At 29.5% G+C, this 20,293-nt stretch overlaps 1 protein-coding gene across 5 annotated transcripts in view; it reads right to left on the reverse strand.

Moving 5' to 3' along the window:
- The window catches only part of LOC145291323 (transmembrane protein 164-like), a 244,579-nt gene that overhangs the window by 123,341 nt on the left and 100,945 nt on the right, over positions 1 to 20,293 (reverse strand). For 4 of the 5 annotated variants that reach the window (XM_080137070.1, XM_080137069.1, XM_080137068.1 and 1 more), the window contains 2 exons: positions 15,380 to 15,760; positions 11,036 to 11,152 (listed from right to left, as the gene is read on the reverse strand). In XM_080137070.1, the coding sequence (XP_079993196.1) occupies positions 11,036 to 11,152; positions 15,380 to 15,700 (438 nt within the window). In that variant the 5' untranslated portion in view covers positions 15,701 to 15,760. Of the gene's footprint in view, positions 1 to 11,035; positions 11,153 to 15,379; positions 15,761 to 17,129; positions 18,467 to 20,293 lie in introns of all 5 variants that reach the window. The other variant, XM_080137071.1, reaches the window with a different exon arrangement.

The raw sequence follows: 20,293 nt of genomic DNA on the forward strand, positions 1-20,293 counted from the left end.
CTCTACCGTTTTACCTCAAGTCAGGATTGTACCCTAATCGATCATGTTTCTGATAGTATAGATGTTTCTGATAGTATAGATAGTAACGCCCAAATACATGTGTTTGGTGACTTTAATGTCCACCATAAAAATTGGCTTGGTTTCTCAGGTTACACAGATGCAGCTGGACGCTCTATTTATAGCTTATCTATAACCCATTCCCTCACACAAACTGTAATGTTTCCAACTCGCCTACCAAATTGTGAACCTCAGCAGGCTTCACTTCTACATCTATTCCTCACCACAGTACCTGAGCATTGTGTGACTAATGCCCACAGTCCACTTGGAAATGAAGATCACCTAGTTGACATCACATTTAAATACCAACCTCAAGGTGAGGCACCATTGCTCAAAACAAGGTACTACAACAGGGCTGACTTGGAAACCATTAGAGAACACATCCGAGATACTCCCTGGTCGTACTGATATGCAAAAGTTAAAATGTTACATAAACCGACATCTTGCTAATCTTTCCTAGACATGGTCCCAAAAAGTAGCTTTTTTCGTCCAAGTGGTGATATGCCTTGTTAGGAATAGACGTGAGTAAAAATATAAACCAATAAAGTTCGTATAGTGTGTATGTGAGTATATTTATCATACAAGTGAATGTTAAACATAAAAAATGATATACATGAAAAACAGTTATAAAATGCATGCTGAATAGATGTGGGAGGCTGGTATATGCATCTGCAGAATAGATTTCCACATAGGGATTAAGGAGTCGGGATCCAAGAAATTCTAGGAGTCGGAGTCAGACTTTTACCATCCGACTCTGCAACGCTGATTAAAAATCTTCAGTAATCAAATAAATATTGCAATGCTATTCATCATTAAAAAATATTATGTAATAAAAAAATATTGCAATGCTATTCATCATTAAAAAATATTATGTAATAAAAAAATATTGCAATGCTATTCATCATTAAAAAATATTATGTAATAAAAAAATATTGCAATGCAATCCGTTATAAAAAATCTTCAGTAATGAAATAAATATTGCAATGTTATTCATCATTAAAAATATCATTTAATGAAATAAATATTGCAATGTTATTCATCATTAAAAATATCATTTAATGAAATAAATATTGCAATGTTATTCATCATTAAAAATATCATGTAATGAAATAAATATTGCAATGTTATTCATCATTAAAAATATCATGTAATGAAATAAATATTGCAATGTTATTCATCATTAAAAATATCATGTAATGAAATAAATATTGCAATGTTATTCATCATTAAAAATATCATGTAATGAAATAAATATTGCAATGTTATTCATCATTAAAAATATCATGTAATGAAATAAATATTGCAATATTATTCATCATTAAAAATATCATGTAATGAAATAAATATTGCAATGCTATTCATCATTAAAAATATCATGTAATGAAATAAATATTGCAATGTTATTCATCATTAAAAATATCATTTAATGAAATAAATATTGCAATGTTATTCATCATTAAAAATATCATTTAATGAAATAAATATTGCAATGTTATTCATCATTAAAAATATCATGTAATGAAATAAATATTGCAATGTTATTCATCATTAAAAATATCATGTAATGAAATAAATATTGCAATATTATTCATCATTAAAAATATCATGTAATGAAATAAATATTGCAATGTTATTCATCATTAAAAATATGATTTAATGAAATAAATATTGCAATGTTATTCATCATTAAAAATATGATGTAATGAAATAAATATTGCAATGTTATTCATCATTAAAAATATGATGTAATGAAATAAATATTGCAATGTTATTCATCATTAAAAATATCATGTAATGAAATAAATATTGCAATGTTATTCATCATTAAAAATATCATGTAATGAAATAAATATTGCAATGTTATTCATCATTAAAAATATCATGTAATGAAATAAATATTGCAATATTATTCATCATTAAAAATATCATGTAATGAAATAAATATTGCAATGTTATTCATCATTAAAAATATCATGTAATGAAATAAATATTGCAATGTTATTCATCATTAAAAATATCATTTAATGAAATAAATATTGCAATATTATTCATCATTAAAAATATCATGTAATGAAATAAATATTGCAATGTTATTCATCATTAAAAATATCATTTAATGAAATAAATATTGCAATGTTATTCATCATTAAAAATATCATTTAATGAAATAAATATTGCAATGTTATTCATCATTAAAAATATCATGTAATGAAATAAATATTGCAATGTTATTCATCATTAAAAATATCATGTAATGAAATAAATATTGCAATGTTATTCATCATTAAAAATATCATGTAATGAAATAAATATTGCAATGTTATTCATCATTAAAAATATCATGTAATGAAATAAATATTGCAATGTTATTCATCATTAAAAATATCATGTAATGAAATAAATATTGCAATATTATTCATCATTAAACATATCATGTAATGAAATAAATATTGCAATGTTATTCATCATTAAAAATATCATGTAATGAAATAAATATTGCAATGTTATTCATCATTAAAAATATCATTTAATGAAATAAATATTGCAATGTTATTCATCATTAAAAATATCATGTAATGAAATAAATATTGCAATGTTATTCATCATTAAAAATATCATGTAATGAAATAAATATTGCAATATTATTCATCATTAAAAATATCATGTAATGAAATAAATATTGCAATGTTATTCATCATTAAAAATATGATTTAATGAAATAAATATTGCAATGTTATTCATCATTAAAAATATGATGTAATGAAATAAATATTGCAATGTTATTCATCATTAAAAATATCATGTAATGAAATAAATATTGCAATGTTATTCATCATTAAAAATATCATTTAATGAAATAAATATTGCAATGTTATTCATCATTAAAATATCATGTAATGAAATAAATATTGCAATGTTATTCATCATTAAAAATATCATTTAATGAAATAAATATTGCAATGTTATTCATCATTAAAAATATCATGTAATGAAATAAATATTGCAATGTTATTCATCATTAAAAATATCATGTAATGAAATAAATATTGCAATGTTATTCATCATTAAAAATATCATTTAATGAAATAAATATTGCAATGTTATTCATCATTAAAAATATCATTTAATGAAATACATATTGCAATGTTATTCATCATTAAAAATATCATGTAATGAAATAAATATTGCAATGTTATTCATCATTAAAAATATCATGTAATGAAATAAATATTGCAATGTTATTCATCATTAAAAATATCATTTAATGAAATAAATATTGCAATGTTATTCATCATTAAAAATATCATGTAATGAAATAAATATTGCAATGTTATTCATCATTAAAAATATCATGTAATGAAATAAATATTGCAATATTATTCATCATTAAAAATATCATGTAATGAAATAAATATTGCAATGTTATTCATCATTAAAAATATCATGTAATGAAATAAATATTGCAATGTTATTCATCATTAAAAATATCATGTAATGAAATAAATATTGCAATGTTATTCATCATTAAAAATATCATTTAATGAAATAAATATTGCAATGTTATTCATCATTAAAAATATCATTTAATGAAATAAATATTGCAATGTTATTCATCATTAAAAATATCATGTAATGAAATAAATATTGCAATATTATTCATCATTAAAAATATCATGTAATGAAATAAATATTGCAATGTTATTCATCATTAAAAATATCATTTAAATCGACCTAGTCCACAAATTCCAAAATTTCATCATGACAAGTTTCAAGAAAAAATACACGATTAAACCCGGTTCTCCAACTTCCAACGTAGACCCCTACTACCATGTCTCCTTCTCCAACATCAGGGGTCTTCGTTCTAACCTTCCAGAGGTTGAAACCCAATTACACCAGACCTTTTATTTTTAAGTGAAACTGGCATTGGACAGGCTATTTCCCTAGATGAGTTTGCAATTTCAGGATACTCTAACTTAACTTATAAATCTGACCCCCAAGATCGCCATGGGCATGGAATATGTGCCTATATTAAAGATAGCTTTCCATGTGGGAGGGACATCTCCAGGGAAGATCCTAACTTACCCTATATGTGCTTCCGGATTGCTTTAGCTCACACTACTGCATTTATATTTACTCTCTATCGCCCCCACAACAGCGGAGTTACTATCTTTCAAAGCATATCTGAGAAAATTGACCAAGTCCTTTCTACTTATCCTTCAGCTAACATTCACGTATGTGGAGACTTCAATGTTCACAACGTCGAATGGTTGACCCACTCAAACAAGACCGATGATGAGGGGAGGTTCTGTCATGATTTCTCCATTGCCTATGACCTCACTCAGATTGTTCAGGAACCTACCCGTGTGCCCGATAATGACGGCCAGTATGCGAGCCTACTAGACCTTTTTCTCACAACTTGCCCTGAACTATGTTCAGTTTCTGTTCTGTCGCCTCTTGGATCTTCCGACCACTCTGTTGTATCAATTAAGATAAAAATGAAATGTAATAAGTCCCCAGACGTACCTCTTCATCGTACAGTATATCGATACACTAAGGCTGACTGGGATAGCTTCCGTACATTTATATCTGATCTACCTCTGCATTCCATGTTTAAAAAGGATGTGTCCTCTATAGTAGTAGACCTAACTGAATGGTTAATTGTAGGTATTGACCATTTCATACCCTCTAAAAAGTTTCAGCAAAAACCTAACAGCCAGCCATGGTTCTCTCCAGAATGTGCTGCTGCCATTGCGCACAGAAATCACTTTTTCCACTGCTTCAAACGAAATAGATGTATGGAAACTAAAGCGGTTTTCAGGACTGCCAGCAACCATTGTAAGAAAGTAATAAGGAACGCAAGAGAGTTGTATGCTCAATCTGTTAAGTCCAAAGTAGCTGAGCAGCGGCTTGGTTCCCACCAGTTTTGGCAAATAGCAAACAGAATCCTGAACAGAAGCGTGTGCTCCATCCCAACTATTATCAATGGACCTGAGGTAATCTCGTCAGCATCATACAAAGCCAAACTCTTTGTCAAAAACTTTGCAGCTAATTCTACCCTTTGCGACCAAGACCGCCAACCCCCAATATTTCCTCCTGTATCAGAAAACACGCTATGTGATATACGTATATCTGTACGTGATATTGCGAAGCTAATCAAAAACCTTGATTCCAGTAAAGCAACTGGCCCTGATGGTATTCCAATTATAGTACTCAAAAAACTTCAACCTGAATTAGCGCCCATACTTACAAAACTGTTTAAACGTTGTCTTAAGGAGAATAGTTTCCCATCTCCCTGGAAAATCTCATCAGTATGCCCTGTATTTAAGAATTCAGGTGATCGCTCATCCCCCTCTCAGTACAGGCCAATAAGTCTCCTGTGCGTCATGAGTAAGTTGCTAGAATCTGTGTTAAATACAGAAGTAATCAAACATCTCAACAAAAATAACCTTCTTAGTGACACTCAATATGGTTTCCGTTCTGCTAGATCTACAGCAGATGTCCTTACAGTTATATCGCATAGGATTAGCAAATCTCTCGACGGTGGCAATCTTTCTAGGGCAATTGCTCTTGACATATCAAAAGCCTTTGATAGGGTATGGCATAAAGGTTTACTTCATAAGATCGCTAGCTATGGTATAGCTGGAAAAGTCTTCTCAATTATTAAATCATTTCTTTCTGATAGGTTCATAAGAGTAGTAGTTGAGGGGCAAAAATCAGAAGCTCACAGTATTAATGCCGGTGTCCCTCAGGGATCCATCCTGGGCCCAACTCTTTTCCTGATCTACATTAATGATCTTCCAAATCATATCCTTACATCATTTGTAGACATTTATGCTGACGACACTACCATTTATGGTACCACATCTAAGACAGTAAACGACCAAGTTCTCTCCAATTCTCTCTCCTCTGATCTTGAGCACGTAGTACAATGGGGAAAGGAGTTACTGGTTACTTTTAATGCATCTAAAACCAAGCTTCTCTCTTTACATCATCAACATTCTAATTCACATTTGTCATCAATTGAAATGAATGGCTCTCGTCTTCAGGAGGCCTCAAGTTTTGACAAGCTTCTGGGCTTGACCATTACTCCTGATCTTAAATGGAACACGTATATCAAATCTGTTGCCAAGGCCGCTGGAAAAATGGTGGGATCTTTCTATCGATCCAGTAGATATCTCACTGCTGATGCTATTCTCTACCTATATAAGAGCCAGGTACGTCCAAGGATGGAATACTGTTGCCACATCTGGGCAGGAGCTGCTAGAAAGGACTTGTCCTGCCTTGATAGAGTTCAAAATAGACTTCGTAGCCTCGTAGGAGATGTCCTTTTCTCCTCCTTGCAACCTCTATCTCACAGAAGAGATGTTGCGAGTTTGTCTCTGATGTATCGTTATTTTCATGGAAAGTGTTCAACTGAGCTTCAATCTATGGTCCCCCCTCGCCAAACTTTCACAAGAAACACTCGTCTAGCTGTAAACACTATCAATAATTTACCCCACTCTTTATCTGTGCCTAAACCTAAACGTAGATTCCATGAACAAAGCTTCTTTCTTAGAACTGCACGCCTGTGGAATTGTCTTCCGTTTTCCTGCTTTCCGGCTGACTACAATATGGTTGTGTTCAAGTCTAAAGTAAATAAGTTCTTGATGAGCCGTTCCATATAAGTTATTAAATTTACCAAATTTTCATTACTAATGATTACTATATTGACCAATTTCTACTGTACACTCTTTAACCCTTATCCTTGAGTGGCCTCTGGGCCTTGATAATGTGGTGATGCCTTTGTAAAAAAAAAAAATAAATAATAAAAAAAAATAAATAAATATTGCAATGTTATTCATCATTAAAAATATCATTTAATGAAATAAATATTGCAATGTTATTCATCATTAAAAATATCATGTAATGAAATAAATATTGCAATGTTATTCATCATTAAAAATATCATGTAATGAAATAAATATTGCAATGTTATTCATCATTAAAAATATCATTTAATGAAATAAATATTGCAATGTTATTCATCATTAAAAATATCATTTAATGAAATAAATATTGCAATGTTATTCATCATTAAAAATAGCATGTAATGAAATAAATATTGCAATGTTATTCATCATTAAAAATATCATGTAATGAAATAAATATTGCAATGTTATTCATCATTAAAAATATCATTTAATGAAATAAATATTGCAATGTTATTCATCATTAAAAATATCATTTAATGAAATAAATATTGCAATGTTATTCATCATTAAAAATATCATTTCATGAAATAAATATTGCAATGTTATTCATCATTAAAAATATCATTTAATGAAATAAATATTGCAATGTTATTCATCATTAAAAATATCATTTAATGAAATAAATATTGCAATGTTATTCATCATTAAAAATATCATTTAATGAAATAAATATTGCAATGTTATTCATCATTAAAATATCATTTAATGAAATAAATATTGCAATGTTATTCATCATTAAAAATATCATGTAATGAAATAAATATTGCAATGTTATTCATCATTAAAAATATCATGTAATGAAATAAATATTGCAATGTTATTCATCATTAAAAATATCATGTAATGAAATAAATATTGCAATGTTATTCATCATTAAAAATATCATTTCATGAAATAAATATTGCAATGTTATTCATCATTAAAAATATCATGTAATGAAATAAATATTGCAATGTTATTCATCATTAAAAATATCATGTAATGAAATAAATATTGCAATGTTATTCATCATTAAAAATATCATGTAATGAAATAAATATTGCAATGTTATTCATCATTAAAATATCATGTAACGAAATAAATATTGCAATGTTATTCATCATTAAAAATATCATTTAACGAAATAAATATTGCAATGTTATTCATCATTAAAAATATCATGTAATGAAATAAATATTGCAATATTATTCATCATTAAAAATATCATGTAATGAAATAAATATTGCAATGTTATTCATCATTAAAAATATCATGTAATGAAATAAATATTGCAATGTTATTCATCATTAAAAATATCATGTAATGAAATAAATATTGCAATGTTATTCATCATTAAAATATCATGTAACGAAATAAATATTGCAATGTTATTCATCATTAAAAATATCATTTAATGAAATAAATATTGCAATGTTATTCATCATTAAAAATATCATGTAATGAAATAAATATTGCAATATTATTCATCATTAAAAATATCATGTAATGAAATAAATATTGCAATGTTATTCATCATTAAAAATATCATGTAATGAAATAAATATTGCAATGTTATTCATCATTAAAAATATCATGTAATGAAATAAATATTGCAATGTTATTCATCATTAAAAATATCATGTAATGAAATAAATATTGCAATGTTATTCATCATTAAAAATATCATTTAATGAAATAAATATTGCAATGTTATTCATCATTAAAAATATCATTTAATGAAATAAATATTGCAATGTTATTCATCATTAAAAATATCATTTAATGAAATAAATATTGCAATGTTATTCATCATTAAAAATATCATTTAATGAAATAAATATTGCAATGTTATTCATCATTAAAAATATCATTTAATGAAATAAATATTGCAATGTTATTCATCATTAAAAATATCATTTAATGAAATAAATATTGCAATGTTATTCATCATTAAAATATCATTTAATGAAATAAATATTGCAATGTTATTCATCATTAAAAATATCATGTAATGAAATAAATATTGCAATGTTATTCATCATTAAAAATACATGTAATGAAATAAATATTGCAATGTTATTCATCATTAAAAATATCATGTAATGAAATAAATATTGCAATGTTATTCATCATTAAAAATATCATTTAATGAAATAAATATTGCAATGTTATTCATCATTAAAAATATCATGTAATGAAATAAATATTGCAATGTTATTCATCATTAAAAATATCATTTAATGAAATAAATATTGCATGCACTGTTTAATTAAAAAACATTATGTCATGGAATAAATATTGCAATTTTTTGTACAATCAAATATTATGTTATGAAATAAATATTGCATATCATTGTCCATTATAAATATCATGCAATGAAATAAATATTGTTATGATCTTGTTTATTTTTACATACTATATAATGAAGTAAATATTGCAATTTTTTATCATTTTAAAAGATTATTTAATGACTATTGTGATGCTTTTCTACATTAAAAATATTATGTAATGAAATAAATATTGCTTGTTCAATTTTTAAAATATGTTATGAAATATTGCAATGCTTTTTTTTTATTTAAAAATAATTTTTAGAGATTACTAATGTTGACAATTTTTACAATGTTTATATTAGATTTGAAGATGACTATGTTGTAATCTGAATTCTTGTGGCTATGTGTTTCACATGTAGGAAGTTCTTGAAAAGAAACTGCTCATGAGAATTGTGTTCGATGAAGGAAGAAAGGAAAGTGCTTTTCAGTTGTGGTAGAAAAACAATTTCTTGCAATGAATGTCTTACAAGGAGCAACCAAAGATTGAAGCTTTTTTTGAGCACCTTCCATGAAAATAATTGTTGTAGACCTGTGCTAGGGTTACAAATGAAAGAAACCACAAGTAGTGTAAAGTGTATAAAATATAATATGTATTTATCATAAAGAATACAGGAGCCACTAAAGTGGTATGAGAGGAACGTGTTTGTAGCATGCGGTTAAACATGGTATGAATGTCTCCATTTTGTCTCTGAAACCAGTGGTATTCATAGGACTGGTTGATTCCACTTAGTTCTCAAATAGGGGTGATTTGTACCCCACAACAATAATAAAGTAGAGAAAAACTAGTAATGTCTCACCTGTGAAAAAGAGGCTGTAAAGAAGAGAAAAGAAATCTCCCTACACATACACACCAAATTGTGAAATTAATTTTGTACTCTGTCAAAAAAAAAAGAAAAAATGTGGCAGCAGTAATCTATCTTAGGATATATCTGACTCCAGATAAAGGATTGCATCAGAAATCAAGTACTTTCTGGGGCAGTAGAATGATTTAACAATTGGGTATAGGACTCTTCTGTATTAATTAATGTAACCCATTTCAGTTTCAGAGAATCTACTCCATTGATAGCAACTGAAATAGTGATTTTTGTAAGTAGTAGCAGTGACACACTTGGATAGTTGTTTTATCTCTGTTGGAATTTCTTGAAGAGTATAAAACTCAATACTCAATTAAGCGATGTTGGAGGTAACCAAAGCATATTCTTTATGAAAATGAAATACAGAGGAATTTCAGTAGCAATTTTATACTGTGAACATTATAATCCTCAAAGACATATGTTAGCTGAAGAGAAAATAGACAGGATTGTCATTTTTTTTTTTTTAGACTTCAGTGTTATAGAAATGATAAAGAACAAAAAAAAAGAAGTGCTACGAACAAGAAACAAAAAAACAGAAATCAATAAAGATCTATCACATGGAAAACCAATGATGCAGAAAAATAGGCAGGAGTGTCGCATTATACTTAATCATTTTTTGCATAAAAAATATTGTTTATTTTGAATTTGCTTTTACTATTATAAAAAAAATATTACTTTATGAAACATTGTTTTTTCTTTCATTTTCTTTTAGAAAAATAAAATCAGTTTTTACTGCAGACTTTGACGTGCCTATTCTTCTGCATCACCACCATCACTGATATAAGAACTAAATAGCATGTCCATTGGAATCTTAATGCTTGTGTTTAGCGATCATGTATAAATAACCTGAAATCTTTAAGTTATTGATAAAAATTGATGAGCCAATGCAAGTTTAATACAAAGCATGGACTTTTCAGTTTCATTCTTTATAAACATCATAGTAATTATTTGATTTCCAAATTATTTGTTCTAGTTTTTTGTCGCCATCATACACAAACAGAGTGTTTACATGAGGATTCAATAGGAACCAGGGTATTGTAAATTTTATTAGAGATATACTTACTAAGCGTGTATTGATTACAGGAAAGAAGAGAGCTAGAGGTGCTCCTGACAGCATATACATATGCAATCGGAAGATAGCCAATACAAATTTGCTTGGTGGAGCTGCAAGCAAAAAGATCTAGAAAAAACAAAACAAGAAAAAGATTTCAAGTCAAAATAAACTTCAAAATAAATTAGAAAGTAAATCTTATACTTTTATAATTTCATGCTCAGTTGGGAAAGGAATTAAGTTATAATTTCCAGCAGTTAGGGGTAAGACAGCAACTTGCATACAATTAATTGTTTACAATAAGTATTGCATTTCAGTATGAAAGGGTTGATATGCTGTAAAACAGACAAATCAAATGTAACAGTTTGCCCCCCCCCATTTTTTTTTTTTTGCTGAGGGTGGGAGGTATTCAATTCCATCAATACAGTCTTCATAAAATTCAAAAACATGACCTAACATATTTTCCATCATACTCAGTACATATCACATTCCTACGGTCAATCTTGTTGGATATGCAACAAGATTGACCGTATCATCTAATTATAATGAAGATTTGGTGTCTCTATAATAATTTTTACTGCTGCTTTCAATGAAGATTTGACTGTAAACAAAGTTAATATGATTTGACATTTCTGAAACAAATATGACTTGAAAAGAGAACTTAAGAGACAACTTATAAAATCGAAGGTAATTTTTATCAACTTTTTCAAAATTTTGTACTCTTCAGTTTTTTTTGTTTTTTAATTAAATTTAAATATTATTCAAAATAAAAAAAGTTTTAAAAGAAAATATTGAAATATAAAATATCTTGATTGTGAGAAAATGTAAAGATGAAGGACTCCTACAAAAACAATACAATCACATTAATAAAATTTTTAATATTTCATCATGATCAAAAGATTCAAGAATTTGTAATTAAAAAAATCACATTAATAGATAAGAGGTAGGGCAGAAAAAGAACGATAGAAAACAGGGGAAGTGACAAAAGAACAAGGCAGGTCGTTTTATTTTCACATTTACAAGATGACACAAAGAAATAGAAGAGTGCCAATGAATGTTGTCTAGTGGCCTTTACATAAAGTAGGGCAAATGCGTGGTTGGTGAAGGTTGTTTAAGTAATGTACAGAAATGTTCAAAACCATGTTAGTAATGGCTTAAATGCGTGGAAGAGATGCATATACTGATTCTGTGCTGAATCTGTTGCTTTTCATTTGTGTGTGAGAAAGATTTTCCAGGGAGTTTGGAAGATTTACAAAGTGCCTTCAATAAATTTCCAGACTTTTTTCATTTGGACACTTATTGATAGTACACACATGAAGCATTAGTCCCCTTTGAAGTAATCTCCTCCAGCTGCAATGCACTTGTTGTACCATTCCAACAACTTCTGGAAAGCTCCATGGCAGTCCCCTTGTGTGAGTGTGTCAATGACCCTCATCATTCTTTTTCATCTCCTCAATCAGCCTCTAAGGTTTTCCTTGAGCTTAGGGAATAACCAAAATTCACAGGAAGCAAGGTCTGGACTATAGGGAGGGTAAGGAACTGTCTTGATACCCATCTCAGTCAAATATTCTGTGACAAGGATGGACTGGTGCATTGTCCTGGTAAAAATGCCACTGACCAGATTTGATGAGTGCTGGCCTCTTCTGACGGAATCTCTTCCTAAACTCTCTTAAAACCTCATCATAGCATTCCTTGTTGACTGTCTGTCCAGTGGAAACCCAGTGCATGCATAATATGAGGATCCTCTTTTTGACAGCATAGGCATAAGTTTCTGGGTGAATTTGCTATATCTGACATTCTTGGGTCTGGGAAAGGCAGTATGTTTCCACTGGGAACTGTCTTTTGGTCTCTGGATCATAGCAGTAGATCCAGCTTTCGTCAAAGTTACCAGAGCATCAAAAACTGCGAGATCTGAATTGATCAGCTTAACCATCTCCCTGCTGTCATGACAACGGTTTTCTTTCTGATCTTCTTTGAGCACCATTGAGACAAACTTTGAGCAAATCTTCAGTTCCTCACAAATAATTAATGTGTACAGTTCCCACACTGACATCAAACTGTGCACTCCTTGTTTCTATAGACACATGACTGTCCTTATCCATGAAATTTTTTATTTGGCCAATAAACTCTGGTGTTCTGATTTCCTTACTCCTTCTACACCTCTCATTATCCATCACAAACTCCCTGCCTTCTTTTAATCTCTTATGCCACTCAAAAACTGATGCGCGATTCATACAAGACAGTCCAAAGCAGTCTGAAGTATTCCAAGCATTTCTGTGGCATTTTTTTTTTCAAGTTTAAAACTGAACTTCATGGTATATTGTTCTTCTAAAGTGTCCTCACATCCAGATTAATTTTTGAAATTCACCAGCTGTGACAATCAGGCTTTAGTAGAGTGTATTCTAATTCCTGCTGTAGCTGCTCATTTGAACCTGAACTCATAAAAATTGGTCAGTCATCTTATAAGATATATAACAATAATATACTAAATTTTCAAGAATCTACAACAAGTTTAAATGCCTATACAAAAAGTCTGGAAACTTATTGAAGGCACCTCGTAGTAAAGCATTCCTAAAGGAATGCTTTGGAAAGTAAAGATTTGAGAGTGAATGTTATCAAGACTAAGGTCATGATCAGTGGTTGAAATGTTGTAAAATTTCAAAAATAAAGTTCACCTGCTCAATTTATGGAAAATAATTTGGATACAATTCAATTTTTTGTACTACTTGTAAGAAGTGAAATTACTGACATCTTGAGAGAGGATAATCAGTTTATGTGCAAGAAGTGTAAGACAATAGAGATGAGAGGTCAAATATAGAGAAAATATATGTGGATGGCAAAACTACTGAGGTTGTTCAGAAATTTTGTTACCTCGCTGATACAATTAAAGCACAGGGTGTAACAGGTGCTAGTGTGACTGTGAGAATTAAGAGTTCATGAAACTTCTGTCATTACTGCCTAGGTTGACCAAATAATCGATCAGGCATGCGTATGCAGTGTGATGATGATGTATGGAAGTGGAACCTGGTCAGTGAAGATTTAGGACAGGTGTTGCATAGAGAGAAATGATGAAAATTATACGATGGATGTGTAATGTAAATTTTAAAGACAGGCTATGTGCAGAACATGAAGCTTCAATAGTATGGCCAAGTTGAAAGAATGGATGAGAGTTCTCAGGTAATGAGACGTACAAAAATAGTTCAATTTTAAAGGGAAAGCTAAAGTAAATATGGGAGGAAGTGATAAGGATGAATTTGAGTAAAAATTATATAAATAAAGCGCTGGCCAGAGATAGGTTAGTTTGGAAGCCAACGTTTTGAAACCTAATAGCATGTAAAATGTATAACTGATGATGATGATGACGACTTTAATATCGCTTGAACATGCAGAGTTAATATTTTGTTTTTTTTCTTTTTAATTATTATCAGTTAATACCTACTAAATCGCCCCCACAAAAAAGTGATTCTCTATTTTTTAGACAATTACATTGGAACACACTGAAAACCTTGGCAAAAATTAAAAAAAATATATATATAAAAATTGAATGTAAAACAATCTTAGATTTTAGGGCCATTTTAGGGTTTTAGGATAGTTAACCAAGTTTTTTTAATATGAAAATAAATCGTGCATAAAAAAAAAATTAAGATTATTATGTGTGGTTTTAAGAGTCTTTGTAGGAGGAGGAGGCTTGTCACTTGAACTTTGAGTAAGTGGTAGGAGTAGTGGTAATTACATGTGAATACCCTGAAAACTTGACAGAAAGAAAAAAAAAAAAAAAAAATTACTATTTTAGAGTGGAAATTAGTTTTACATATAACTTTAATGTAAACTAATTAACCATTTCTGGACCATTCTAGCATTTTAGGGCAACTAATTTTATTTTTATTGGAGATAAATCCTGCATGCTTTTTTTTAGGGGTGTGGGTTGTTTTTTTGTTTTAGATGATTATGCATGGCTTTAAGGCACTTTGTACGATAGGGGCTTGCCACTCAGATTAAGGGTTAGTGGTAGAGTTATGAAAGGGTTTTTATTTTGAAGTGGGTATCATTCAAACTTAGGGATAGTGATAGGGTTAAAGAATAAAATAGTGATATTTTGAGGATTTAAAGTATTTTGATTTTTAAAATATGACTTCTAATAGAACTACTTTGAAATCTGTAATTATCCAAAGCACTTTATGGTTGATGGGCATTGCTACTTTAAATACAGCCTTCATAATATACATTTCTTAAAAATAAATTTTAAACTTTCAAAGTAGAAAAAAGAATTACAAAAAATCCTAAAAAATACGCTTAAAACTTGTAAAGTAGAAAAAATATACACTACCTAAAATGAAAAAGAAAAAAGAAAATTACCTGCACCATAGTTATTATGTGACATGGGTTGAGCACCCAAATCATTTGACGAGAAGCTAATTTAAATCCAAGTTCGGTGCCAAAGACTAAACAGTGAAGAATTAATAAAATCCGTTTTGAGGCAGAAGTTCGTTCAGTTTTTTTGGTCAGTTTTTGTGGAATCACAATCTGCTGGAAACCATGAATGATAAACTTAATTGAGAGTAAAGTGGCAACAAGACTCTCTGCAACTCGTTGGAAGACACTCAAAAATCTGATACATTCTTGGCCACCATTTCCAGGAATGTTGTAATCCACACCTGCATATGTCCAGTCAAGCATCTTGACAAATTTGTTGTTTTTTTTTGGGTTTTTTTTAAGATGTAATGAGGAAATAACTGTCTGTAAAGAAAAAAGAAAAAGGTCTTAAATGAATATTTTAAGCTATTTTACCAAGCATCATAATTAATTCCTTCAATTACTTACGAAAATTAATAAAAGCAAAATATATAAACACAAAAAAGACGAAATGCAATGTAAGCTATTCTATTCATATTCTGCTATTTTACCAAGAGCGATGGAATCTGAGCAAATTCATGGATTTACAAGTTGCAACATCAAAATTTCTGGAGTCTGTTGACTAAGAGGATACAGGTTGATAATATACAAGATGATATTTAAATTGTATTTTATAATATTTTAATATTTTATAAAGATATTATTTTTTTTTTACTTTACTAAAAAATGATAACTTGTCCTATATGTTTGCAAATTCATAATTTTAAGAATATTTTTCATGCTTGCATTTTCAATATAAATACATTTCGTTCTAATTTTAATCCATGATATACAGAATGTGATGGTATGAGCAAAAATGTAACAGTTCAATCTTTAATGTGAATTAATCTTTAAAAGATAATTGTTTACATCTCATCCAACTTAGGATCCACACTACAAATCTACAAAATCTGTCATGGTGAGTAACACCACATTTACAGATGCAAGCAGTTTATGTAATGTAGATAAATTTTTTTATATTGTGAATCCTTTAGAAATTAGAACAAGAAAAATAATTTTTTTTTTTTTTTAACAAAAAACAATTTAATTTCCAAAACATGTTTATAAAAAGAAAAAAAAAAAAAAAGAAAAAAAAAGGTAAATGTAAGAAAAAAAAAAAAAATTAAATTTACATATTTTGCAATGGTTGCGAATTTATTTTTTTATATAGATGCATTTCAATTATTAGTTGAATTAGGAACACGGAGTGATTTTAGAAAAAAAAAAATTAAAGATTTTTTCAACCAACTTTTTCGATAAAGAATGAAAAAAAAAGGTACTTGTACAGTTTAATCAAGAATTTAAAAACAAAAATATTGTAATAAAAACAAAAAAAACAAAAGGTTATATTGTACATATCCATTATGGAAGAAAGTGTTGCATAGGGGTCATATTTAAATGACGAATATTATATATTATATTGTTGAGTGTTCATATTGGAGAGAGAGATATATCGGGTACATTTAAATACAGAGACGATAGGGACATGTAATACACGATGAGAGGGGGATAGATAGAAGAGATACATTCATACATTTTACAGTCTGTGAATTTTATAACATATTTCTTCTAAACACATGTTTTAGGAGAGGAGGGATCAGTCATTACTTATGATATCTGAGGGAGACACATTTCTTAATGATGGAGTTTATACAATGTTCATTATCAAGAGGAGTGTGGGAACAAAGTTCATATAAATACAATTTCACTTTACCTTTGTTTGTTGAGAATGACACAACAGAAGACGCAGTTACAAAATGATGATGTTCCTTTATTTCTTCGACTGATCAATGAAGACATCCAGAAATTCAAAGTCACTACATGATTTCAACTTCTAAACCGTCGCTTCCAAAGGGGGATTCATCCGACTCGACTCTCTCCTGTTCTCTGTCTGTTCGACTCTCTCCCGGTCTCTAACTGTCTCTGTCTCCTAAAACTAGCAAGTATATTGAGGATTCATTTCTCAGCGATAACGTCATCGCATACTCAAAAACATGCTTGGTCGATCCCGTGGCCTAAACATGCATGATTCTCACATGTCTGGCTCGCACGTGTCCAACCCATTTCTTCTAACCTATTTTCGACCGGACTTATTTTCTAACCTTTTTAAATTTGCTATTGTTCGTTTTTCTAACTGACCTTGTTTTAATTCTGTTTTCATAAACAGAATTGAATCATCAAATTCCTTTTTACAATAACATTTCTAAGCAATCGAATTCCTTTTCAAACAAACATATCTGCTATTTTATAGCACTAACAATGGAAATTCCTTCCTGAATCTTAATTCCAAACCTAACTTTCCAGGTTCAAATTCTCAGTCTATGCTATCTCATTTTTACTTACAAGAAAAGGGAACTTGTTCTTGTAACATCCCTCTCCTCCTTATTTTAAAAAAAAATGTATGCATTTTTAAATTCTAGTACATTTTTCTCTATATCTACACAACCACATCGCTAAGAAATATCAGGCTCAGAAAAAAAAAAAAAACTCCTTTAGTCAGCCCTTTACAACTGACTTCACAATTTTATTTATTTATTTTTATTAGATCAGACTCTTTCCAATGTTCTTGGCATTTACTTTTTGGGTGTAGGGTATTCCTCCCCCTGATCCACATCAGCTCCTCCATCCAGCCACCCTTAAGCCGTAAACTCGAGATCTCACTTTGCCACTTTTGAAATCGACGACTTCTTTCGTCCAAAAGTATCCTGATTGTATCCTTTGCCTGGTTGTTCTATTAAGTATGGCTTTGTTTCATTTTGTATCTTATCTTTTCCGGGACATACACAAAGCTCATTTACTTCATCTTTGTGGTTGGCTTACAATTATTAAAATATACCTTTTCATCACACTGATTCACTTGGATTTCCTTGCTTGGACTCCTGGAACTTGATGAAGATTTAGAAAATATAACTCTTAACTAATTAACCCCCATCCCTGCACCACAATTCCTATTTGCACACTAAATTTTAACTATGGCCCGATTTCTGTGATTTTTCTTTTTTTCTCATCAGAGCTTCCAAGATCCAGCAGAGATCCCGCATTCGTGCATCTCTAAAAAAAAAAAAAATAAATAAATAAAATAAATATAAGGTTATATCTTCCTATGTACCTACGGTACATTTTACTTTTCTCTTACATCATTAAGCTATATGTGATTTGCCTGTGACTCTTCTAGTCCTTTTGGTACCCTAAGGATTCTCGTATCCTTCACCGCCTGCCTTTAATTTAATGAGCCAATACTTACTACTATGCTTGGAGTCATTACGTGCGACCAGCTTATAAGCACCCAATTCCACAGGATCCATTATTTTTTCGAACGGGGCATCTCTAATGCTTACCCGGCAAACTACATATCTTGCGAAAAAATGTTTATGGACTTTAAAAAAAAAAATACAAAAAGCAAATATTAAAAAAAAAAATATCTTTTTCGGCTTATTACATCTGTAAAATCTCAAAAATACCCGTTTACGTAATTTTCTATTTTGTCCCATTCTAAAATTCTAACTTATTTCTAGGCCAACCATCTGTCAGTATCATCTTATTTTCCCTAAATCTTTCCATTTTAATGTAACTCCCTAATTATGACTTTGAATTTCTGTTGTACAAAATACAATAACATTTACATACATTTAAGACATTTTACAATATCATAAAAACATTTTCAAAAAATACATTAATACATTATACATTTAACTATGATTAACAGAAAACTTAATAACTTTTTTCAAGAAAAAAAATTTTTTTTTTCCTGTAACAACAATCAAAGTCCATTAACAAAAAAACTGTCCTTCTTCAAAAACAGAACAAATAAAACACATTAAAAGCTGAAAAGTTCAAGTATGAACAGAAAAATGTTTGTTTTGACAAAAGTGCATTTCTCCTCAAAAGAATAGGCGACACCTTTGAGTTTGATTGACAATGTAAACAATTCGTCCAGACAGACATTTTGATACAATTTATATGACTCAAATTTTCTGTGTTTGTGTGTGTTCTGTATATTTCCGAAAAAATATTATTAACCAAATTTCATAGGATTTTCATCTGTAAATTTCAAAACAAATAGTATTTTCTTTTTGCGGCATATCAACACATTTTTTGTGAGAGTGTACACTTTTTTTCCATTGTGCGTCTTTCGTTTTAGTTCGTTTTTTTTTCTTTGTGCGTCTGCGTGTGTTTTTCTTTTTGTTTTTCTTCTTAATTATTTTTTTATTTCGTCTAGTATTTTTTCTTTGTTTCCTTTTTTTCATTGTTTTTTTCCATTGACCCCTTCACGTTGTGTTTTTTCCGTGGTAACCGAAGTTCTTTATTTTTCCAATTTATCCATGTTGAATAAAAGTGGTTACGGCAACCAAATTGATGAGTATGTTGCATACATCTTATTTGAGAGATATTATACATGATTTCAACTTCTAAACCTTCGCTTCCAAAGGGGGATTCATCCGACTCGACTCTCTCTCCCGGTCTCTTACTGTCTCTGTCTCCTAAAACTAGCAACATTTCTCAGCAATGACGTCATCGCATGATCAAAAACATGCCTAGTCGATCCCGTGGCCTAAACATGCATGATTCTCACATGTCTGGCTCGCACGTGTCCAACCCATTTCTTCTAACCTATTTTCGACCGGACTTATTTTCTAACCTTTTTAAATTTGCTATTGTTCATTTTTCTAACTGACCTTGTTTTAATTCTGTTTTCATAAACAGAATTGAATCATCAAATTCCTTTTTACAATAACATTTCTAAACAATCGAATTCCTTTTCAAACAAACATATCTGCTATTTTATATTAAAACTAACAATGGGAATACCTTCCTGAATCTTAATTCCAAACATAGCTTTCCAGCTTAAAATTCTCAGTCTATGCTATCTCATTTTTA

This window comes from Euprymna scolopes, chromosome 12 (assembly GCF_053919585.1).
Source record: "Euprymna scolopes isolate OS-2025 chromosome 12, ASM5391958v1, whole genome shotgun sequence".
NCBI classification, from domain to species: domain Eukaryota; kingdom Metazoa; phylum Mollusca; class Cephalopoda; order Sepiida; family Sepiolidae; genus Euprymna; species Euprymna scolopes.